Source organism: Dreissena polymorpha, chromosome 10, assembly GCF_020536995.1.
Source record: "Dreissena polymorpha isolate Duluth1 chromosome 10, UMN_Dpol_1.0, whole genome shotgun sequence".
Classification (NCBI taxonomy): Eukaryota; Metazoa; Mollusca; class Bivalvia; order Myida; family Dreissenidae; genus Dreissena; species Dreissena polymorpha.
Window position 1 is genome coordinate 59,821,273 of NC_068364.1, and position 26,959 is coordinate 59,848,231.

The 26,959-nt window shown below is 39.9% G+C and overlaps 1 protein-coding gene across 1 annotated transcript; it reads left to right on the plus strand.

Annotated features, from left to right (window-relative positions):
* Window positions 1–907: 907 nt before the first annotated feature.
* LOC127846927 (tensin-3-like) lies at window positions 908–24,835 on the plus strand. The gene is given in 9 exon segments (XM_052378353.1): window positions 908–1,067; window positions 1,299–1,382; window positions 4,043–4,264; window positions 5,070–5,201; window positions 6,153–6,233; window positions 7,693–7,858; window positions 14,593–14,661; window positions 22,333–22,377; window positions 23,035–24,835. Coding segments are annotated over 9 exon segments (1,053 nt in total). The 5' UTR covers window positions 908–961; the 3' UTR covers window positions 23,183–24,835.
* The last annotated feature ends 2,124 nt before the right edge of the window (window positions 24,836–26,959 follow it).

The following is a 26,959-nucleotide window of genomic DNA, read 5'->3' on the forward strand; positions in this document are numbered from 1 at the left end:
TTTATCAGAACAAGACACGTATATTGCTCTCGTTCTGCAAAAATTGGGCCTAATTCATGTGCTTTGAGGTACGTAACATTTTATTGCACACTTTATTTGACACCCGGGGAGTTGTAATGTCATGTTTTTCTTAAACCACATGTTGTCTTTTTAAACGGAGGGACACGGAAGATTTCAGGTAAAAAAGAAATGTGATTATTTTAATTAATTGCAATAAAACATCCTTATTGAAGGGAAAAAGTTTGAAATAATTCCTTCCAGGACAAATAAGTGTCTTTGAAAATTTTCCTAGCATCAGCTTCAGGGATAGACTATAAATATAAGAGAAGATCTATTTTGGTGATGTAAAAGCAGGACAAAAAATTTAAGTCCTTAAGTGGCAACACAGGTATAGTGTCTCTTCTTAACCCTTTACCACTCAGAAACGCACTTTGAAGCATTTGAAGTTCTTTAGAAAATCAAATTAAATTTAAGTCCTTTCTTAATAATTTAAGTTTGAAAGGCTTCATTTTCAACCCTAACATATTGATGAACCTGAACAGACTGCGAGTTACTTGCAGGCTTTTATGGTTTAATGCTGTTTGCACATAGCCATTTTCTCTTTGCTTCTAATTGGGAAAGGGTAATGTGTTCTTATCATGCATCTCACAGTTAAGTGGTTATTGTCAATATAGAGCCACATTTGAGAAAACTGGGCTTAATGCATGTTCATGTAGTGTCATCCAAGATAAGCCTATGCAATCCATGCAGGCTAATCAGGGAGGATACTTTCCGCCTCATATCTCACAATAATTTGGTTGTTGTCATTGAGTGGCCACACAGGTATCATCTATAATTATCTATACCCAAGTGTGTGGATCTTACAGTTACACATCTCGTTAATGTGGTTGTTATCCTCTGCAGCCCTCCTTCGCCTGGTAACCTGAACACCCTACGACAGCAGCTGCACACGGCACACACTATGTCGAGTAGCGCCGTGTCCCCTGGGCCCCACTCGGCTACCGGCCAGTCCTCGCCCAGCGTGTACTTTGGCCTGTCCATACGTGGCAGTCTCACCTCATTGGCTGGTAAGCATTTTTGTTGATCCAACAGGCACAGCTCCATTCCAAAATTGTGGGAACCAGACCACTGGTAATTAACATTTATACATTCAGACTCAAAATACTCGCCCAACTATAAATATTTCACAATCTAGAACCAATGTATATATGTTGTCTTAATTTCAGACTCAAAATACTTGCCCAACTATAAATATTTCAGCATCTAGAACCCATGTATATCTCTTGTCTACATTGCAGACTCTGAAGCCACACACACAACCCCCAGGTTTGTGAAGGACACGTCCAAGTTCTGGTACAAACCCAACATCACTAGGGAGGATGGTGAGTACACCTGGGCCCGTATACACCAACCAATTTGTATACTTAAGTCTAAGAATAAAGATTATTCCTTTAATTTGAATATTCAAGAATTGCTTTTATTTCGAGTCAAACTTGCCAATTACCACCTCTATCTACACCATTTTTCAAGATCAATATTTTGTTAGTGACATTATTAGCAGTGGTTCCCTGCATATATTCAAACGGTTGACGTTGGATTTTGCTTGATTCTAATTCTATCCTTTATTCTTAGGTCTAAGAATGGATTGATTAATGACGGCTCTGGTCTGAATATCAAGAACATACTTTCTGATTCAATTAAAAAAAATTTTTTTTAGAAGAAGTTGACTGACCATAGTGCTCAACTTGGTGTTCACTGATGTTATTTTGAGTTTTGAATCTGATTGGACCATGATCCTAAGAAAGAAAATGTGAATAGTCTTATAGCCTCTACGAAAGATAATTTAAACGCTTTTTATGCGTTTTATGCTTTTTATTCTTTGGTTTATTGTTTTTGGCCTGTCTTTCTGTCATTATATGTGTCTGTCTGTAGTGTTTTATACAGGAAGGAAAAGGGGCGTGGTGCAAAATTTCAAAAAAGGGCACTTTAGCGCGCGACATCCATAAAAAGGGCACAAGTATATCTCTATAGTGACTTAATAACAAGCTTTGTTACACACAAACATTGTATGTATAGTTTTGAGATTTTTGTTGAATAATTAAACCAACAAAATCCAGAATGTATATTTTATTATGTGTTTTATATTTTCATGTAGTAACAAAAAACAAGATTAAACACCATAGGATATATATCTTATACAAACTATAGCTTTTCAAAGAAGTCTTAGAATACTGTTAAATGAGCTACCCTCTTAAACAATTATTTGAATTATTATCATGACCACGTGTTGTATTGTGTACATTTAATTCGCAAAAAGTGTAACTAGGAACGGCGCCGTGCTGTCTTTTGTTCATTGTCAATTAATTCAATACACGTTAATTGGTCTCCGATATAAACTTGTTTTGCTTACAAAGCAATTTGCATCAATTTCTAATTTACGTTTCGTCGAAAGTGGAATGCCAAAATCGGAAAGCGTACGTTGCGACATTCTAAACACAAATGATAAGTGGTACAAGTTCAATATTTTTGTAAAATTCATATCTGTGTTTGCCAATTAACATATTTTGACAAGTTACAAACGGGTCATAACGTTCTTAATTGAACCAATGGTGCAGGCCTACTACTGTAACAAAAATTAACAACTTTTGGCCAAACAGGGTCCAAGACGGGGTATCAACTTCTTTGCCGACATTCACACGTAATTGTAATCAAAACATCGTGACAATAAACAAGCACGTGCTCCAATTAAGCGCGGTCTGCCTAACCGTGAACAGCAAACGTGTTAAGATTGTCGTCTGCTACAATTCATCAACACACATCTACTGTGAGCCTGTGCCAATTGTATTGGATAGGAGGCGGAGCAGTTATTTTAATCGACAGCTTTAATATGTCACGGGTTGCTATTTTCGGCGTATGGCCAATTTTCAGGAAGTACAGTGGACGTCAAAGGGTTTTGTAATCGGCGTATGGAAACAATTATCGGGCGTAATATACGGCCGTACGCCGCTTAGTGCAAGCCCTGTAAATTATTTTTTTTTAACTTAAAACTGTTTTACATTAAATTGAAATCAAATCAATATTTTACAGATACAACTGGTGTTTTTTTTTTAATTTAATTACGCGTAAAAATAAATGTTTTGATATAACTGAATTATGCATGAAATGCACAATTTCCACATGAATAACATCGAGGTTTTCATCAAGTCTCCTAAGTAACTGTGCACGATTGTATCCAGACCGATAAGTGTTACAAAGCCACTGAAATTATCGATTGATATTGACACATGGTTATTCACGCATGACGAATTCACAACCGCGCGAATCTTCGCTGATAATAGTCGGCTTAGAAGCTTGGTTAAGAGGCAATTAAGATGTTATCAATAAGGTCGCGCACGGTGGAAAACAGGGCGGCGGCCTTTGAAAAAGGCAGCGTGGCGCTGATTTGCTTTGAAAGGGGCAGCGAGGCGCTTCAAAAAAGCGGCGTAGCGCCGCGCCATGCTAAAACGGCCTGGATAGAACACTACTGTCTGTCTGTCTGTCACAAACTTTAACCTTGGTTAAACTTTTGCAATAACTTTTGTAATATTGAAGATTGTAACTTGATATTTGGCATGCATGTGTATTTCGTAGAGCTGCACATTTTGAGGTGGTGAAAGGTCAAGGTCATCCTTCAAGGTCAAAGGTTTAAAAAAAGCAAAAGTGGCGCAGAAGGGCGCATTGTATTTCTGATCAACACAACTCTGGTTGTTATTGTTTACAAGAAGTTTTACAATAATAATTGCATTGTTTCTCTATGTGAAAATGTATTAGTATTATTGTCGTAGAATCATCCTTTTAATATCTTATCCCTGCAGCCGTTATGATTCTGAAAGTCTTTTAAATTTCTCATCCACACTGCTATCATGATGCTGACAGACAATGGTTCGGGCATGTTCGAGGTCCATGACTTCATCAACTTGTTTAAATACTTTATGTCCATGGTTAACAAGAAAATGTATGAGTATCATTGTAGAATCATCCTTTAATTTTCTCATCCCCACAGCCATTATGATGCTGAAAGACAAAGCACCTGGCACATTCGTGGTCCGTGACTCCAACTCGTTCCCAGGAGCGTTTGGCCTTGCCCTGAAGGTCGCGACCCTGCCACCCAACGTTCAGACCAAGCCCACAAGTGACCCTATTGCTGACCTTGTGAGACACTTCCTTATTGAGCCCACAAGTAAAGGGGTGAGGTTGAGGGGCTGCTCCAATGAGCCGGTATTCGGTGAGTTGTTTTAAACTGTACCCAATATATATTTGTAATGTTCGTAGGTATTCAACATTATTGATTTTGGTACACTAGGTAAATTTGATAAAATTAAGGAATTTTCTCTGTAATAATAAAGTAATACATGAACTACTAATAATGATACTATAGTTATAGTAATAATAATTATAACAATTTATAACTACTATAATAATGATGCAAATAGTAAAAATAAAAATAATAATAATGATAATAAAAGGTTTATTTTCTGACAGCAACATTCTGAAGGCAGTTAAAATGACTACTGTCTAAACCAATAGAATCTATCTAGAAAAATTAATTTTAAGTAAATATAATATTATACAAATCAATATATAACATAACTAGTCAAGCTTTTATAAATTCAAGTTTATTTGCATGTACTATTGAGTTACTGGTATTCATTCCAGACTTTCTTTGTCTGTTTAACATCCATGTAAATAATGGCCACATTTAAAATGTATTTATACTGTTGAAAACAGCGAAATATCTAAGCAAACAAAAGACTTACAAGTGAAGAGGGAAAGAAGTAGTATTTGCATGTAAGCCACTTAAACTGACACCTACATAAACAATTTCAGGTTTGATATGGGGCAGTTGAGATGTTGTCCTCCTAGCAACCGGTAGGTCATGGTTTAAATGACCACTGTTGGGGCATTTTTCAGATCTACCATATAGGCACCATGCACTAGTTTTACCCAGGTTACTATCATAAGAGGGTTTTAATAAAACTCAGGATTAAATGCAATCGAGCTTAAATAACCGGGTTTATACTAAATTGCAGGTTCATTGGCCTCACTGGTGTACCAACACTCTATCACTCCACTCGCGCTGCCCTGCAAACTGGTTCTACCTGAACATGGTGAGTCCCAGTCATCAATGTCTACAATACGTAGGGCCGACATGCTGAGTAAAGGTACTAGCGCGGTTATACAGTCGGTGGTGGTGTTGATCAACATATATTCAATTGGATTGATTTTTGTTGGATTTAGATATGTGCTTTTATTTCTAGCTCGTGTACAGAGTTAGTTATCACATTTTATTGCTTAGATATGTAACTTAACACATTTGTATTCCCTTAGAAAATCTAATTAAATTAAAAACCTTTCTTACTAGATTGAAGAATAAAGGTTTCATTCCCAAACTTATATAATGAGCAGTAAACAGCATCAAACCCTGAACAGCTTGCGAGCTAGTTGCAGGCTGTTCTGGTTCTATACTGGTTGCATATAGCCATTTCACTTAACCCTTCAAAGGAATAATGCTAGTGTAGGACTTGAACATGCTTGAACATGCAACCCCAAGTTCCAGTGTCAATGTTTTATCAGTAGACAAAATACTTTTATCGTTAATTTTTTATATATGGAAGTTATTAAATTATATTTAAAATGTTTACTTCAAATCTTTGTTGTGTTGTTAAATGCATGTTTCCTGGTTTAATTAAAGACCCAATTTTAAAGCCCATAAATATATCTCATTATTTCAGATCCTATTTTCATGATTTGTGACCCTATTTTTATGTCCATAAATATTCTGTTTAAATCTGACCCTATATTAAAGCCCATAAATATTTCCGAGATCTCAAACTCTAACCAAGACTGACACATTAAAGTCCAGATCCTATTTTTCAACACATGGTGATTTCCATAAATTAAATCCCTATTTTGAAGCCCAAACAAATTTCCCTGATTATTTACACTACTTTTAGGCCCATTATTACTTCCATGATGTAAGTCCATATTTTTAAGCCCGTTAATATTTTAATGATTTCAAACTTCATTTTCAAGCCCATTCATACCTTAGACCAGGCATACGCATTCAAGCCCAGATCTTATTGTTCAACACATGCCTATTTCCATGATTTCAGATCCTTCCCACATAGTGGCGGACGTATCTCCCACAACAGAGATGCCCAGCTCTGCATCACAATTACTTGCACAGGGAGCAGGTAATATATTGGTTTCCATGACACCCTTTGTTGCCTAGTTACAGAGGCTGCATACAAATTTTGATATCCATGACATCCTTTCTGGGTTTCCATGACACCCTTTGTTACCCAGTAGCAGAGGCTGCATACAACTACTTGTTTCCATGACACCATTTGTTGCCCAATCTCTTGCACGACGGTTACATTACATTCACCTCTGTGTTGGGCTCAGAACGGACTATTGTTATGAAAGCGTCTCATTCATGTCATGATCATACCAAGCGTTCATCATTGAGGTGACAGTATTCAAAACAATCTCTTGCACAACGGTTACATTGCATTCACTGCATTAAAGAAAACCATCTCATACCATGATATCTAATATCAGTCTTAATTCATTATTATAAAATTGATATGGTTTTTTGATGTTAAAAAACCAACATACATACACACGTCGAAGCAATTCCTGACGTCACTCAATAAACATTATGTTAAATTGTTTCCATCTGCGTAAATGGGCAATAAAATAGTTCCAAAGAGTTGCATTAAAACTCGAAAGTTTTTGCACGATTTATCGTACATTTAAAAGTCATATTTCTTAATTTAATGCATGCAATCTTAAATATCCAATCAAATATACATTAAATGCGTTTGTTCGGTTTTAGCTATTTGGTAGACAAAATGGCACCCTGAGCCTTTCGCAGAGTTGTATGTGAGAGCAAGGAACGACAACTCTGCGTGGAGATTGTTTGTTGCCTAGAAACAGAGGTTGCATACAAATCTTAGTTTCCATTACAACCTTTTTTGCCTAGTAACGGAGGTTACATACAACTCTTCAGCATTTATTTTATTTTGATACTAATGGTTTAACCAAAATAATGATTAATACATGGATTTTCGTTAACTGGTACATTTTCACAGGTGTGGTTAGTAAATAATGTTTATACAACAGAATTCTTTGTACCATGAAATACACCTAATTGAATTGCTCTGTGTAATCTTATATACCACTGATTTTATTGCAGCTTGCAATGTCATACTGATTTCATCTCGGCTTGTAATGTCATATACCACTGATTTCATATCAGCGTGCAATCTCATATACCACTGATTTTATTTCAGCTTGCAATGTCATATACCACTGAATTCATCTCAGCGTGCAATGTCATATACCACTGATTTCATCCTAACGTGCAATTTTATATACCACTGATTTTAGCATGCATGTCATATACAACTGATTTCATTTCAGCTTGCAATGTCATATACCACTGACTTCATCTCAGCGAACAATGTCATATACCACTGATTTCATCCTAGCTTGCAATTTCATATACCACTGATTTCAGCATGCAAAGTCATATACAACTGATTTCATTTCAGCTTGCAATGTCATATACCACTGATTTCAGCATGCAAATTTCATATAGCACTGATTTCAGCATGCACGCAATGTCATATACCACTGATGTCATTTCAGCGTGCAATGTCATATACCTGAATTCGGTGGACACGGAGTCGCTGACCGGCCCTCAGGCCATTCAGAAGGCGGTCAAGATGACCTTTGACATGGCACCACAGCAGACGACACAGGTCCACTTTAAGGTGTCCAACTAGGGAATCACACTGACGGACAACCAGCGAAAGTAGGAATATGTTCTATATTTTAAAATGCAAGTAAAGTAAGGCCATAATGTATTTTGGTCCAGTGGTTTAAAGTATACTATGCATTTTAATGTCATAAATACTGACCTGTTATCGTATGCTTATACTTTCCAAGGGGAAATAACTCATCCGGAATTTTAACTGGGAATCCGCCACCTCAATACCGTAATACAGGCCAGGTTAAACATAGTGCAATGCAACCTAGCCAAAAATCGGTAACCAACCCTCAATATTCTTTCCGGATCAACCAGGTGTATACGTGTCTTTTACGGCTCTGAATTAAAATATTGTTTTTCACTTGGTTGATTGGGGTTTTGAATAGATAAATTGTGTTATTTATCTTTTTATTTCTCATTCGGATTAATTTGTGTGGATTTATTGGATTTTGTTTCATTTGTAAAAGGTAAGCCATGCTTGTTTTTATCGAACAATGGTTTATTTCTACCATGCTGGGTGTTTTCAGGCGCGAACGACCGAGTGCAAAACGTGCTCTTCTAATACATTGCTAGAACGTGCAAAGCATGTTCTTCTAATGTGTTACGAGATCGTGCAAAGCGTGTTCTTCTATTGACATATTGTTTATCATTTGCCATTGTGTGCAATAATGATTTTAACGTTCCGTATGACAATCTAATTGATCGTCATTTTATTTTTCATCTGTTTTGAATTAAACTTTTGTTTAATTTATGATCTACGGCTATATTATTATAATTTTCATTATGGTCAAATAATGATTTTATGTGCCGTATGATAATCTGGTCTGTGACCAGTTTATGGTTGAATATGCTTTGCTCTTGTTTTTCATATATTCGACTACATGATGGTCGCAGAAACAAGAGTGGATAAATACCCGGTGACTTCGCAGATCATGGATGATAGTTGCAGTATCAGTCACCGGGTATCGGGCACGATCGCGACCGTACTATGCTAAGTCTCTTAGACAGTCGGTCAACATCAGACCATATGGCGACACCCGTCAGCCGGTCTTTGCCCGATGGCATTGGTCAAGGACATCGACCAATGCCGGACCATTTGGCATCCGCCATACGGTCATTATCCGGTGACAACACTGGTCATGATATGACCGGTACGTCACCGGGGACGTTGATCACGGACCGTTGATCGACGTCTGACCGGCCGGTCCGGTCACCGGTCATGTCACCGGTCCGGTCCGGTCATTGATCACCGGTCCGGTCACCGGTCATGTCACCGGTCCGGTCCGGTCACCGGTCATGTCACCGGTCCGGTCACCGGTCCGGTCACCGGTCATGTCACCGGTCCGGTCACCGGTCCGGTCCGGTCACCGGTCCGGTCCGGTCACCGATCCGGTCATTGATCACCGGTCCGGTCCGGTCACCGGTCCGGTCACCGGTCCGGTCCGGTCACCGGTCCGGTCCGGTCACCGGTCATGTCACCGGTCCGGTCCGGTCACCGGTCCGGTCCGGTCACCGGTCCGGTCCGGTCACCGGTCCGGTCATTGATCACCGGTCCGGTCCGGTCACCGGTCCGGTCACCGGTCATGTCACCGGTCCGGTCACCGGTCATGTCACCGGTCCGGTCCGGTCACTGGTCATGTCACCGGTCCGGTCATGTCACCGGTCCGGTCATGTCAACGGTCCGGTCCGGTCACCGGTCCGGTCATTGATCACCGCTCTGGTCACCGGTCAACAGTCATCAGTTAGGCCTGCCACCGATAACACCAGTCACCGGTCAAGAAGAAGAACTTGTCTTCTTCATTGAATTATTCTCCTATTCTTCGTTGAATACATCGTCTTCATCAAGGATTAGACATCGGACACGCTCTTCTTCGTCGAGCAGTTCTCATCGTCGCGGCTCTCGTAAGCGATCACGTCGTCACTCACGGAGACGTTATTCTAGAAGATCTCGGTCTCATCGCAGCCGATCCACATCTCGGCCGATCCAGATCTCGACATCGCAGGAAACGAGGACGTCGTCAACCTTCACGTAGACATCAGCGGACTGCATTGAGCACCACTGGATATTTATCGAACATACCTCTCCTTCATTGAGCAGTTCTCGGCGTTGATACGCTCGTAAGCGATCATGTCAATGCTCACGGAGACAATATTGTAGAAGACAATATTTCCAGCGTAGCCGAACAATATTTCGGCATCGAAGTTATATGGATGTCGCCACTTCTCACGTAGGCGTTAATGAACCTACTGGTCATATCGACGTTCTCCATTTTATTCCTTTAGGAATATCATGTCTCCATTCCACGTGTGATGGTTCTTCTTATGGCATCCACACATGTTGCAGTCACCGAGCCGTAGTTGTATACGAACACTAGTTCGTTTAACATTCAGGCTTCGGGATAAGCTGTTCTTTTCTCCACTACGACTACAAGGACACTTATGCCTATTAATACTGATAATCTACCGTTGTTTTCCGGTTAACATTATCAGATGACTTTGTGGATGGTCATTCTTCTGCACCAGATATTTCCATTCTGACGCAGTTATATTATACCGGTCCCGATCACCGGACATCGGTCACCATTCATCGGTCATATCACCGATCACTGATCACCGGTCAGAATAATGTGATGTCTCATCGCCATCGGATTGGATTTTTTTGGCATGATCTTCTTTTCCGAGCAGTGCTTGACATTGATAACAGACCATATGGATTCCACCATTTTTCGGTCTTTAACTGGTAACGTCACCGGTCATATTATGACTGGTCCGTACACCGGGCTACAGTTACCGGTCATTGACCGGTCCGGTTCGGTAACCACTTACCAATTACCGGTATTCCACTGTGTTTTCATCGGTCAATTTTTAGTATCACGGGTATCGTCTACATTACATAGTTGTATACCCCTGGCTATGATTGTATTGAATACTATATTTTATGGATTCAACAATCTACATGACTTTTTGTGTTTTTCAATACTGATGTTCTACTGGCGACGGTAACCAAATCATGCTATATCTGTTATTTGTACTTCTATCTCAACCGGCTACATGCAGACTACTGGTCTTGCAGATAGATCGGCTGAAGTGGGCTCGGAGACTAGCATTGAGGTCGAACATTACTATTTGACCTCTATTAATTTATGTTCGAGACCCGAAGGATGAATTGTTTTAACCGCCTTTACCTGTCGGCTACAGACTTTGCAGTCAGTGTCACGGAACAGTTGGGACACATTAATGACGCTAGCAGGATTAGCAAGACGACATTTGTATCGACTTCTGCTTTTCTATTGCTCCTACGGCAGTGCATATTTTCAAGCTACTGGAATCAACAAGAGTTCTGATACATAGGATTGCCTATCAGATTGACGGCTACAGTCTTGTAGATGGCTTAGGACCTATTGAACTCAGATCTTAGATCCTAGGAATCTGGAGGGACCTCATCTTAAAGTTATTCTTCTATTACACTTTTGGCCATAACAGGCCGTCTTCCTATAACTGGTCGTATTCCTTTCGGAATTTGTCCAGGTTAGATGTCTTGAAGTAAATGGATTAATCAAGTCAGAATTTAAGACTTCCATGCATTCTACCGGCAAGCGTGGACCCGCTTAAGGTTACCCCTAGGGTTTTCACCTTTTTCTGCCATCACACTTCGATTCCGGAGGTACCACTATCAATCATATTTCCGTACTTCGCAAATCGATGACTTCGCGACCTGTATTATCCAGGATTTTAATGTTATTGGTTCAAGAAGAGGCTATATTCTGTAGATAGGTCATAAACGTATAAGTGTTAAACACTGTCCTACTTCTACCAATTTTCAAGTTTGTTTGGAGTGGGAAAGTTCGGCTTGCCGTGGTTTCTTTGCCCACCCATCCTTGACAAATGGTTCCGGTCACCGGTCGGTATTTACCGGTCCGGTCACCGGTCCTTCTGCTGAGACGTGTTTTCTTACGTCCGTTTCAGCTTTATTTTTAAGATAATTGTATTAATCTCGGGATTATTTAATGACACAGATTTCCATCTTTTTGTCATTATTTACCACCATTCAGTGGTGTCTAGACTAGAAGATTAACTTGGCAAGAATATAGTTTATTCTACCACAACCTTCCTTACATCTTATACAGATGTGAGCAGATAAGGTTATGGACGATCACATAGAACAACGTATCTTGATTTTCTCAATTATGTGGTATCCTAACGAATATCACCTGCACATCTACATCTTGAAAAGCGAAAATTCTTTTTAGCTGTTTTTTCATTTACAACACATTTTCACGATTCCTTTGTGATGGTTTCAACTATCACACATCGGTCGTGGTTTACTTACAGACACGGAGGTGATCATATTATCACTCCTTGTAACTGGAAATCAGGAACTTATTCGTTCTTTGCAAGAACAACAAATTTTCTCTATCGTCTTTCTCATACCAGTTCGTCTCAACGCCTTGTTGGACCTTTTGTCCTGCAGTTCTTTCTTTCGAATTATTTTTCCGTTGGGTTCAATAATGTAATTGCGCATGCGCGGCAGTGAAGTTGCAGACGAGTTGCATGGTGTACATAGTATATCAAAGAATGTTGTTTATCATCAAACGCTAGTTATTAGCGTTATGCGATCGTATATCGCAGTGTATACCGGTATGCTGAACAACGTCAACAATGCAGTTCACAGAAATCGATCCAGCAGGGTGTGCGATTGTTATACATTCGTCCATTGACATAAACTGGAATATCTTGCCTTCTTGGTGAGTTTTTGCAATAACTGAGTTTTTGCCATAATTTCATGAAGTATACTTAATGAACCATGGGATTATGGTTCTACGACATTTTAAGTCTCCTGTACAATTATTTTCAGGAAACTTCTTCACAGGTCAAATATCATATCTCACTGAGACATATTTTTACTGATCCAAACATGTGCCACTTCATGTCTGGCCATTAATAACTTTTAGTTATCTCTACAGAAGAACGTTTTTCTGTTAGAGTTTCAATCCTTGTTACTTGTGCAAGGATAATTCCATCAGAACTGTATAAAGTTTCTATGGAAATTCATTTTTTACTGGGTAATTGAGAGCATAGTTATTACCTTAATCACTCTGCTAGATACATAGAGGTTTTTCTCATCTTTTTCTTGATGATAAGAAATTTGTTCTTTTCTTCATCAAAGGATAGAGATTATGCTTTCGTATACCTTGTTTTGTGTAAGTCATCGCAACTCTGTGCTGTCTTACCTATTTTGGAACTGATCCAAACTATGGAACGTCAACACTATGTTTTTCGTTTCTTTACCTTCTTAAGCGGTTTTGACTTGTGTAACATGTTGGGATGCTTAATGAGCTCCCTATGAACCTTTTTCATCAGGCTTATTAACAGTTCCAATATAATTTTAAGACGGTTTTCCTTCTTATTATGGCTTTTACCATACGGAGAAGTGAAATTCATGCTTTTTCTGTTGAATACGACCAATTCCAGTTGGATCTATTGTCGTTTTCACTTTGTTGTGTCAGCCAGGATTCCTTGCTTAATATCAAGTCCTCTATATGGCTTCTACCTTCAAGTTTCCAAGTTTTCTTAAACTGGTAGTCATGAAGATGAGGATAAACTTCTTTGGGCAATCAGGGCTTTGAAGTTCTATCTCAGCAGTGTTAGTCAGAAGTCCATTCGAGGTTCTCAAAGACACTCTTCATTTCCCCAAAAAAGGGGGGGGGAGATGTGTCTGCGGCTTCTATTTCTCGGGGTTAGACCTCGACTAAGGAAAGTTAATCTTATCCTATCTAAAGATTCATTCCTTTTTAGGATCTGACCGCATGAATTAAGAGCTCTGTCTGTTTTGTGGGCATATATTAATCACACCCCACTTTTCGACGTGCTCTAATCTGTTTACTGGAGGAATCCGACCACCTTGTCATCTTTTTATCTTCGTTTTCTGAAGTGCCAACAATACAATTTGTATACGTTTGGGCTTGTTGTGGTTTCACTAACGGTAGTGTCTTCTTTACGACATAGACATATTACTCTGTCCGAGAAGTCATAATACCGTTTTAACGAAGATTACTTGATATCATTAGCTGATAACCCTGTTTATGGGTTCTACTGTGTTGGGAAAATATATACGAACCTTCCCACCGCAGCTGCAAAATCAGCAAACGATAACAGGTCAGTATTTATGACATTAAAACAAAATTTTTATATAATTTTTTTTTTTCATTTTAATTATTAAATACTTACCTGTTATCGGTAAGTCCCACCTCCCACCCCGCTATTCGATTAATATTTTTGTATATATATTGAAAGAATATTGAGGGATGGTTACCGATTTTTGGCTAGGTTGCATTGCACTATGTTTAACCTGGCCTGTATTACGGTATTGAGGTGGCGGATTCCCAGTTAAAATTCCGGATGAGTTATTTCCCCTTGGAAAGTATAAGCATACGATAACAGGTAAGTATTTAATAATTAAAATGAATTTTATTTAAAAAAATTGTTTTAGTCCAGACGTTTAATGTAAAACTCAACTTGTGACTGGCAAGAGGTTATTTCTCTGATGGTGCTTAACTTGAGATTAGGCCGAATGGAACTTGTCTCAATTGTATAGAAAGCCTATGGCTTGTTTAGAACGCTCTCGAGTCTATTTCCTGGAACTAGGACCAGTACTTGGTGTCTATTGGGGCAATCTTAATAAGGCTCACACAGTGCAGACCCAAACTGTGACCACTGTGACCTAACTTGTAAGAGTTATTGCCGTGCCTCTACATTTCAAGATTTATTTCCCATTGCAGGCTGTTCTTCCGGCGCCACTATCCAGTTGCTGCTGTGACCTACTGCGGAATAGACCCGGAAGACCGAATGTGAGTAGAGCAGGGTTGTGATTTCTCCTCCTTTGAGCTGGTTTCCTCCATTTAAATGTCAAACTTATTTTGCGAAGAGTTATTAACTTTGCTGGATTTATGTACAAATGAAGAGTTGAACTGCTCCATTTATAGGAGGAAGGGGATTTCCTCCCCAAGGGAGATTCTTAAATCATTGTTTTTTTAACGCCAACAAGTTTGAAACACATCATGATGTTGCTCAAAATCAATTGTTGATCACGCAATAAATGTGCTATTAATTTTATGTTGTTCTCATATGTTTAAAAGGTTTTACTTGAACATTTATTAAATCAATTTGTATGACTTAGAATTTCTACACAGCCAATACAATTTTAATAGCTTAATTACGTTACCTGATATCATATGCTATTTACTCCGATAGGATCGTAATTTATCCGGAATTTTTCGCCCAAGAATCCCACACTTTTTGAGAAACCTGTCAGGTAGGTCAGAGCGGTCATATTAGTGCCGCGTAGCCGCATAACCAAAACGGGACAATACCCATAATTCACTCTTATTCCGGATAGCGATATACAAAGGCCGACATTTTGTTATTAACTTAATTGTTGCTTCTGTTTCGCTGGATTCTTCTGTTTAACAGAATAGAGAAGTTTTTGTATTGCGTTAAAACATTCTCCGTATATATAACCGTGTATTTCTGTATCGTTTTGTGTATTTGTTTGTTTGTTCAAGGCAAAGTATGCCTCAAACACGTGGCTCATGTGGACATACGAAGGCAGCATGGACAACCATGGTAGCTGCCTGTCGTGTGCAGGATGTACCCAGGATAACTGCTGCTTTCCTGTGAGCATTGGTCTGCAGATACCTGGGCCATTAAGCGTCGACCCTTCAAGAGTCGTGGACGCAACAAGAATAGTTCAGATCAAAGTAGGGACAGTTCCGTGTGTCGGGACTTTTCACCACACGATCTTGACCATACTACACCAGTAGCTGCCAGGCATCGGTCCCTACCCCGTGACGAAACCGGACAAAATTTGCCCGGTCCGTTCATCGGGAATGACCAGTTGAATGACTCGGCATCAGATCAACGTAGGAAAAGTTCCGTGTGTCGGGACTTTTCACCACACGATCTTGACCATATGCCACCAGTAGCTGCCAGGCATCGGTCCCTACCCCGTGACGACACCGGACAAAATTTGCCCGGTCCGTTCATCGGGAATGACCAGTTGACTGGTCCGGAGACTTCACCGGTCACCGGTCAACATTGACCGGTCCGGTCGCCGGTCATGCTATGACCGGTCACCGGTCAACCGGTCACTGACCGGTCCGGTCACCGGTCATACTATGACCGGTCCGGTCACCGGTCAACCGGTCATATGTAATTTGTATTCAAACACTAGTTTGCATACATATCAGGCTCAAGGTACAGGGGTTAATCTAACCACTTCGGCTGCGTTTTCAGACCCACGGGTCTCTTCCACATTGCATAGAAGTATACCCCGGGCTGCCGCTACACCATCAAATCCCAATACTTCGTGGATCCAACAGTCGCCGGGAATCTTTGTCCCTTTTTCGACTGATCCTTTACCAGCGACCTCTGGTATTCAAAGTGAGTCTGCTGACTTAATCTCTGAGAGACCTGACTCACCAGCTATATCTTTGATGGTGCCGGAAAACGATTCTCTCATGATAGAAGCGAATGAATCTATTATTCCTTCTCCTATATCCACCGGTTTCAATCAATCCAATGCTACCGCAGATGGTTTGGTTGAGGCGGGTTCGGAGTCTAATGAGGCCGAACTTTATTATTTGGCCTCCATCAATCAGGTATACGAACTTATGTTCAATACCTTAGATGAGGACTTCTGCCCCCGCCCTTCCTTGTCTCTCACAGGATCTGCAGTTACTGTTACAGAACAGGTAGCACGCAGACGAAAGCCCGGCAGGATAAGTAAGGCTACTTCCCGAGTGGATCTACGCCTTCCTATTGGCTCTTCCACAATGGCTGTTTTCCAGTCACTTGAACCAGCCAATAAGCCTTCGCCATCTCCATGGAAAGCCCCTAAGGAGCTGACGGAGCCTAAACAGATGGACGGCGGGAAAAGTAATAAGGCCCCGGTACCCGACCCTGCTACCGGTTTGGACCTTTCCAAACTTCCGGTTCCTGATGCTGACATTAGTAAGCTGTCACTTACAATGCCTTCATCATCTACCCATACATCAGTCCCTCTTTCCCTGTTGGAAAATTGGGAGCTGAGAGAACGCCGTTCCATAGGTCTGGCTAACCAGCTAGATCTCATGGCAGCCACAGCCTTAGACTTGGTTTGGGAGCTCTCTGATTCAATCCCAGAGGAGCTCCGGGCCTTGTTGATACATCTTTCACGTACTACGCAGTGTTTATCTCACAATGCTGCGTCTTCTATGTCTGAGATGTTAAGGCTTCGGAGAGACCTCATCCTCTCTTCCTTGCCCAATAATGTCCTTTTGGAAACAGGCGTAAACTCCCTTCGAACTGCTCCACTAACAGCAGAGTCTCTTTTCGGAGGGAGGATACAGTCGGCACTTACTGCTGATCGTGAAGATCAGATACATGCCTCCTTAGCTAGGAGCAACTCTGGCCAGCGCCCTGTGATTTTTAAGCGCCCTGCTTCTAAGCCCCCAGGAGTCCCACCGGCCAAGAACGCTAAAAGGGACAGTTTCCCTACTAAGCGTCCGTCTGCTCCACGTCAGCCCACAAATAGGCCTCATTTTCAGAACAGAACAACTTCCTATCGGAAGCCTTCTGTAAAACAAAATTGGAGTAAGGGCAAACCCAATGCGGACAAGAAGTCATTTAATCCTTCTTCCGGCAAGGGTGGACCTCCTAAAGGTCAGCCCTAGGTCATACCCCTTTCTACCGCCACAACCTCTGATGCCGGAGGTACCAGTCGGGGCCAGACTTATGCACTTCGCAAATCGATGGCTCCAAATAACTTCGGATGCGTGGGTTCATTCTCTTGTCACACAAGGCCTCACTTTTCAATTCGAGAAAAGGCCCCCACTCTCTCGCGTCCCAATAGATCTGGTATCTCCGCATCCACAACTTCCAGACTCCATTCTCGGACTCCTGGAAAAACAGGCGGATAGAAAGGGTTCACGACCATTGTTCTCCAGGATTTTACAGTCGCCTTTTCCTTGTTCAAAAGAAAAGCGGCTCCTGGAGACCAGTCATAGACTTAAAAGTGTTCAACACGTTTCTAGTCAAACCTACTTTCAAGATGGAGACTCCTGCCTTCATTCGGCGCTCCATCAAACCCATGCAATGGGGGGTTTCCTTGGACCTGGAAGATGCATGCTTCCATGTTCATATCCATCCCAACTACCGGAAGTACCTGCGCTTCTCCTTTCGAAGCCAGGTCTACCAGTTTCGGGCGATGCCCTTTGGATTGGCCACGGCTCCACGAGTTTTCACCAAACTCATGGCCGCAGTGAGCGCACACCTCCGATTACACGGGGTTCAACTGCTTCAGTATTTCGACGATTGGCTCTTACACCAGCTCGATCGTCAACTGCTTCTGCTACACCTAGAGTTCTCTTGGAAGGAGCTCCTCTCTTTAGGACTCCTTCTCAATGTAGCCAAGTCAGACCTCATTCCCTCTCAGGATTTCATATTCGTGGGAATGAATTTTCTGACCCACATGAATCGGGTCAGGGTCTCACCGCAACGTATATCAGACCTCCTTTTGAAGGTCAGATGGGTGCTGTCCCAATCTCATATCACAGCTCAAGATTTCCTCTCACTCAAAGGTATCCTGAGCTCTGTAGCAGACTTCGTGCTGTTGGGACGTCTCTTCCTACGTCCTCTTCAGCACTATCTCTCAGCTCGATGGAAATGGTCTCCAGACAATCTGCTAACACAGATTCCCATCCTTCCTTCCTTTGTCCCCCACCTTCTATGGTGGCTAGACGAGGAGACCCTGTTGGCAGGAGTTCCGCTTCTTCCCCCGCAACCGTCTTTACATCTCATAACGGATGCGAGCATGGAAGGTTGGGGCGCTCACCTGGAACCCCGCAGCCTGACATTATCAGGATTGTGGTCTCCTCAGGAGTCTCTCCTGCACATAAACAATCTCGAAATGCGAGCAGTCTTTCCTAGCTGTTTCTCAATTCCAATCACATCTTCGGGACTCCTTTGTGATGGTATCGACAGACAACACATCAGTCGTGGCTTACATCAAGAAACAGGGCGGGACACACTCTCACTCCCTGTATCTGGAAACAATGAAATTACTTGTTCTTTGCAAGAGCCTTAACGTCTCTCTCTTGTCCAAACACATACCAGGTCGTCTCAACGCCCTGGCGGACGGTTTGTCTCGCAAACACCAGTTACTTCCATCGGCGTGGACATTCATCAGGAAGTGGCCAATCAGATATTCCTCACATTCGGTTATCCACTGGTCGACCTGTTTGCGACCAGAGACAACCACAGACTTCCTCTGTATGTGAGTCCAGTGTACGAACCAGCAGCGTGGGCGGTAGACGCGCTTTCGTTCGATTAGGATGAACTGGACGCTTACGCTTATCCCCCACCCATTCTAATTCCCCAAATCTTAGGGAAAATCAGGGTGAGCTCTTGCCGGATCCTCCTGATAGCCCCTTGTTGGCCCAGGAGATCCTGGTTCAACGACCTTCTCGGTCTCCTGTGCGAATTTCCCAGGGAACTCCCGCACAGGTCAGATCTCCTATCTCAGAGAGGCAGACTTCACATGGATCCAGACATGTTTCACTTACACGTCTGGCCGTTATCAGGCAATCCCTGCAGAAGAAACGCTTTTCTGTCAGGGTTTCAACGCCAGTTGCCTCTGCAAGGAGAAAGTCCACCAGAGCAGTCTATGATGCTCGCTGGAAACTCTTCTCTAATTGGTGTGTTCGAGGGAAAATTGATCCCCTCAATCCCTCTGCTAGACGCATAGCGGATTTTCTAATCTATCTCTTTGATGATAAGAAACTTTCTCTTAGCTCCATCAAAAGATACAGATCTGTGCTTTCGCATACCTTGGCTTTTCGTAAGTCATCACAAGTCTGTGCTGACCCAGCCATTTCGGAACTGATCCGAGCCATGGAACTTAAACGTCCTGTGTCTCGTTCTCTTACCCCCAAATGGGATTTGGCTTGTGTTCTTGGATCGCTTATTAAAGCTCCCTATGAACCCCTTAATCAGGCTTCTTTACAGTTCCGAACTTGGAAGACTGTTTTCCTTCTTACCATGGCTTCATCCAAACGTAGAAGTGAAATTCATGCTCTTTCTATCGAAGAATGCCATCTTCGTTTTGATTCCTCCGATGGCTCTGTCACCTTGTTGTGTCAGCCAGGATTCCTTGCTAAAAATCAACTCCCCTCAATGGCTTATAAACCCTTCAAGGTCCCAAGTCTTTCTAGAACTTGTGGTAAGGAAGATGAAGATAGACTCCTCTGCCCTGTCAGGTCTTTGAAGTTCTATCTTAGTAGAGTTAAGTCTATTCGAGGTTCTCGCAAGAGACTCTTCATTCCCTTAAAAATGGGGGGGCGATGTGTCTGCGGCTTCTATTTCCCGTTGGGTAGCCTCGACTATAAAAAGGGCTTACTCTTCTCTTTCTTCAAGGGATTCATCCCTATTTAAGATTAGACCGCATGAATTACGAGCAATGTCGGCTTCGTGGGCATATATTAATCATACCCCACTCTCTGACGTGCTTCAAGCTGCTTTCTGGAGGAATCAGACTACTTTTTCATCTTTTTATCTTCGTTCTCTGGAGTGCCAACAGGACAACTTGTATTTGTTGGGCCCCCTTGTGGTTGCACAAACGGTAGTATCTTCTACGGGATAGGTATATTACGCTTATCCGTGAATTAAGTTAATAGCGTAATAACGAAGATTAGCTGAGAACCCGATATATTGGTTCCGCTGTGATGTGGAGATTTTCGCGAACCTTCCCGCCTCAGCTGCAAATTCAGCATATGATATCAGGTAACGTAATTAAGCTATTAAAACAAATTTTTCTAGTAAAATTCATTTTAATTAGTAATTACTTACCTGATATCGGTAAGTCCCACCTCCCACCCCGCTCTTCGTCTAATATTTCATATTTTTTATTGGAATAAGAGTGGATTATGGGTATTGTCCCGTTTTGGTTATGCGGCTACGCGGCACTAATATGACCGCTCTGACCTACCTGACGGGTTTCTCAAAAAGTGTGGGATTCCTCGGGCGAAAAATTCCGGATAAATTACGATCCTATCGGAGTAAATAGCATATGATATCAGGTAAATAATTACTAATTAAAACTAGAAATGGCGCGGCAGAGGCCGACGCGTATCCCCACGCCGAATGTTTGACCTAGGTGTGCCCCAGGGTTGGTAATGGGGCCATGCATAGCTGAGATTGACCGTATTGTCATAAGAGAAGTTCAGTATCAATTTGAAGTGAATTGGTGTAGAAAAGAAGAAATTATAGTAAAAGGCAATTTTGGGTGGGTGTGGTCTATGTGGGCGGGGCCCCAGGGTTGGTAATGGGGCCATGCATAGTTGAGATTGACCGTATTGTCATAAGAGAGGTTCAGTATCAATTTGAAGTGAATCGGTGTAGAAATGAAGAAATTATAGTAAGAAGCAATTTTGGGTGGGTGTGGTCTATGTGGGCGGGGCGCCCCAGGGTTGGTAATGGGGCCATGCATAGATGAGATTGACTGTATTGTCATAAGAGAAGTTCAATATCAATTTGAAGTGAATCGGTGTAGAAATGAAGAAATTATAGTAAAGGCAATTTTGGGTGGGTGTGGTCTATGTGGGCGGGGTCCCAGGGTTGGTTATGGGGCCATGCATAGTTGAGATTGACTCTAATGTCATAAGAGAAGTTCAGTATCAATTTGAAGTGAATCCGTGTAGAAATGAAAAAAATTATAGTAAATGGAATTTTTTGGTTGGTGTGGCCTATGTGGGCGGGCGCCCCAGGGTTGGGATTGGGGCCATGCATAGTTGAGATTGACCCTAATGTCATAACAAAAGTTCAGTATCAATTTGAAGTGAATCCGTGTAGAAATGAAAAAATTATAGTAAATGGAAATTTTTGGTGGGTGTGGCCTATGTGGGCGGGGCGCCCCAGGGTTGGGAATGGGGCCATGTATGGTTGAGATTGACCGTATTGTCATAAGAGAGGCCCAGTATCAATTTGAAGTGAATCGGTGTAGAAATAAAGAAGTAAATGTAAAATAACCTAAAAAAATGAGTGATAATTTCTGACGCGGCCCCACCCCAACCGCTATAACTTTTGACCCAGGGGTCAGATCAAAATTCCAAATAGTGCAGGGTCGCACATATGCTCATAGCTACCATGTGTGTAAGTTTCAAGGTTCTAGTGCTTTTAGTGTAGGAGGAGATAGTGGCCAGGACGGACGGACAGACAGACAGACAGACGGACGGACGGACGGCGGAGATAACCACAATATCCCCACCTTTTTTTCAAAAAGCGTGGGATAATGAATTTTACTAGAAAAATTTGTTTTTATTGGTATACTTGTAAGGAGATATGTTTGACAAAACTTAGAGATATAATTTGAATCATTGGCTTACAGGGCTACATTATATAGGAGTTGTGTTGTGTTAGCAAGTATAAATACAGAAACAACTAAGATATATATTTTTATGTTTTATTGAATTATTTTTTTATTGCAGGTGGAAACGTGAGACCGATGTCCCTGGTGTGATTGCTGATGCAAGGTTGGTCAAATGTTGTCAAATCATGGTCATTCGTAGGACATAATTTTTCATGGCTGTCATGGGTTTACTTATCCACGAATTTAAGACAAACACATGAGCGAATTCCTCTTTTCACCAAAATAATTATTTATTAGATTTCCTCCCATTTACTTACAAAGTAATTGTAAAACTTGTTCTGAACAGTGCTGGATTAATTTTATAAGTTAGGTTTGGTGCCAACTGTGAGAGGTTAAAGGTATTAACATAGATTGTTCATACACAAAACAACACTTATAAATGCGTGTTAATTATTATCACAGTCTAGATATAAATTCAGACTTTGTTGTTTGCACTATATTATTTAAGGGCGGATATTACTATTTTACAATCTATATGAGGCGTGCTCTGTTAAAAGGGGGATGTATTGCATGTGAGTAAAATGTGGTCTCAGATAAGCTTGTGCACTTTGCAGAGCTAATCAAGGACGAAAATGTCTGCTTTTATGATTTTTTTCGTTTAAAGAAAATCTCTTCTTAGCAAAAAACAAGTTTGGGCAGGCTAATCTAGGACGACACTTTACGCACATGCATAAAACCCCTTTTCACAGGGCACGGCTCATATATTCACCCACAATTTGTTGTTCGATCATGAGTATAAATGTTTTACATTTGTTTACAGAGTATTTGGCTACGTTGCAAGAAAACAGGGCTCTGTGTCTGACAATTCCTGCCACCTGTTCTGCGAGCTTGACCCCACCCAGCCCGCCAGCGCCATTGTGAATTTTGTTACCAAGGTGATGATAGGTCAGGGAAAGATCAAGTCTTAGAGGTCATGGAAAGGTCAAGTCATTGGTAAGGGCAAGGTCATGTCATAGCCAACATCATGTGGCATGGAGTGATAAAAACGTTTTTTCAACTAGAAATGGAATGGAAAGATGTTGAAAAATGTGAAAATTTATGTAGGCGGCACCTTGATGGCAGATTATGGTGGATCAATGTGAATATGGCGAATATAAATGTGTTTTCAACTAGGAATTGGATGTATGGATGTTGAAAAATGTGAAAATGTTGCCATATGTTTGCTACATGTGTATTTAGGACAACAAACACATTACAAACTCAATTTTGGATCAATAATAATGGTGGTTGTAACAACAAGTTACCAACTAGAAATTAGTATAACTCTTAAAGAGTGAATAGCAAACATGTTGGTAACTTAAAAACGGATGCATTATTATGAAAATTGTAAACATATTGTAAATAGAAAAAAAGGCATTGATTACTAGTTAAAAAAGGAAATCTCTAAAAATGTTACCATCTAGACAATGTATTGGTAAACATGCATGGACTTGCATTATTTCGATGCCAGTGTTGTTTAAATAGAATAATTAATGATGTTGAACAAATGAAATGGAACATGTGCGTCAAGTGTGTACCATATACTACATGATTTTATGTTACATTTGTTGCATTGAGGTGGTTGTAGAAACAGTTCATATTAATATCGTTAAGGGTAGTGTGCAGACCTTTATTTATGTTGTGTTCAGGTTATATTGGTTTTTGATCGGTTGTCATTGAACATTTTATATATTTATAAATAGGTGTTGTGACGCAGATATTGCTTTATTTATATGAAACGTCATAAAAAAGGGTTTGTAGTAAGACAGGGTTCAGTCACAGTAGGTTTAAGGTTGTTGCAAACATACAACTTGTTCATGTATGATGTGTGTCTGGTGGCAAACATTGATTGTAGTTAGCACGTGCCTGCCTTCTTTTTTAACCATATTTTACCTTGCACAGATACAATAAATTATTAAGGAAATAAGCTTTAATTTTTATCATGCTTATATATTGTGTACATATATATTATAGTTATTCAATTTGCATTTTTTGTCGATTTTAGCCGTGTATAGTATAGTTGTTTCAATGTGTAGCATATGTGTGTTGTTATACATTTATAAATGTTGACGATGGTGCTAAACCTCTGCACATGTAGATTGCTGTAATATAAATACCATGTGTACATCATACACCACATGTAGATGGCTGTAATATGAATACCATGTGTACATGATACACATATCTTCGGCAAAACTTGTACGTGTTAAGACGTGCTTGTTTGCCTTGTTGATATATGGTTTAATTTTGTCTGATGTTGTTTAAGATACAATTTTTCAGCAGTGTTGTGAAGAAAAAGCTATTATTTTAAAGAGGGTTTTCATATTAGACGACATTGTTTTATGAAATGTTTACACTTGATTTATAAAGATACATTATCCGTTTAACAGTTTTAAAATTAGTTATTGTTTACAAATATTTCATAAAAACTGGTTATGCAAAGTAAGTTTGACTTTATTTACAAAATGGTAAATTGTTCAGATTTTTTGTGACCAAGGAAATTTTTAAGTTAAGATTTTTATAACTTTTCACTGTTTTCACAATTTGATCATTTTATTGGAAATCATGTCAAATATTGTTATGTTGCATGTTATATATATATTATTATTATTATTAATATTATTGCGTTTGTTTATCCCTTGGCTTTTAATATTTAACTGTTACTGTTTTTATACCCCATAACTCAGTTAATCATGTCATGTCATAATGTTGTTAGTTCTGATTTTACCCCTCTTTTCACTTCACTTTTGTTAAGCATGTAACTTCAGTTTATGTGATTGCACATTGACTGGTTTATGATTCTTTTGAATATACATAAGCACTTAAAAGCTTTAAGACAAAACGCAGAGTTAAACTTGGGTTTGATAAATAACGTGCATTCTAGTTTTGTTCCAAAGAAGTTACTGTCAGTCCTGCTCTGGCACCAGTTTCATCTTTTGTTTCATGTTGTTTCCATAACTCCTGTGGAAAAGGCATTAATGTAGATATATCAAGCTTTTTGTTGATTTTCAATTATTTTTGTGTCAAACTCACATTCAACAGAACATCAAGTTCTTGTTACATCTTTTGAACATCATTCTGAACTCCCTTGCTATTTGATGTTGTATGTGTAATGGCAATCATACACACAATTTCAAGTTCTTATAACATCTTTTGAATATTTTTCTCTGAACTCCCTTGATATTTGATGTTGTATGTTTTAAGGCCACTGTAAATACTATGTTAGCTTACAAACCACTAGGAACGCCTCATTTGCATGGAAGGACGGATTTGACATGTACCGATGATATTATGTGTATCGTGAATATTCATGTAGGCTTCACTCATTAATTCGTCATTGTTACAAATACAGAATACATTTACGTATGTAAAGACAGCTCTAACAGTCCATTTTGCATCATTTCTCTTGACAGAAGATTGTTTGCTGATCAAGTTGTATAGTTTTAAGTCTACAAACGTTTACTTGTAGATTAATGTTTGTTGTATCGGCCTTATAAAGATGAAAAGTCTTATGAGCAGGATTTAATTGAATGTTTCATTTTTATTAAAACTAAAATTGGTGGACAAATTCAGTTTTAATTGACACTTTTGGCTGTGGATGCTGTTGGTTGTAAAATTGGTCAATCTGTTATACATATACTTTATCTTTGGTTGAACTTCATGGAAATGGTTTTGAAGTTTTTTTAACTAAAAACTTTTAAGTATACTTTTGGTAATTAAAAAATAACTCAGAAATCCTTAAGTCACGCAGTTCGCTGTTTAGTTCTTATATGTTGTGAGCTTTGTCATTATGATTTCTCAACATTTTTGCAACAGTTTACTAGTGAAAAATTAGGATAAGTAGATAATAAATGGCTGTTTTAAACGAAAACTGGAAATTCAACTACATCTGTATTGTAAGTCGTACAATGTAGCAATACAAAATATGTATTTTTAGGTTCACTGAGAAACTGAATGGACCCCTATTATAAATTATTTTTTTAGCTGTATAAAACATTAATTGAATGTTTGGAGACAGCTTAATTTAAAATACTTAAGTCATAAATTTAAGCACAATTAATAGACGTCGTTTATTTGTGTTGTCATAGTTGACGCTAATTTCTTGGGGGATTTTCTTTTATTTTGTGACTTCTATTCATGCTTTGATAGTGGATTTAGGAATGTTATACAACAGTCGTATGTGTATTCTTAATATATAATGAACTAATAAAATGTTCATGGAACATGGGTTGTTGATTTGTTTCTAACAATATCATGCTCTGTATGTGTTATTTTGTTTGTGTAGGTCCCTTAATAACGTATAAGCGACCGTCCAACAGACAGACCGACGGATGAACGAACAAATGAATTTAGTAAAATGTTCATGATATGTCGCTAAACGGCACTTTAAACTTGAGATATTAAAAGTAATAAAACTTAAAAGACAAGGAGTGTAAGTGTGAAAAGTAAAAGGATTTGTTATGGTTTTGGGGATCCTTTTTAAAATGAACGCAAATTATATTTGTAAACAAGAGCTGTCCTCTGACAGAGCGCTCGACTATTAGCGTGCTTGACAAAATGACGTAAGCCATCATGGGGAAATTGTTCATATTTAATAAGGTCTAGGTAATATAGTCATATTCTAGTCTCATTTATAAGGCGCGCAAAGAATTTAGAGATACTTTTTATATGGGCTAAATGCTCCAAATATTACCAATATAAAAAGT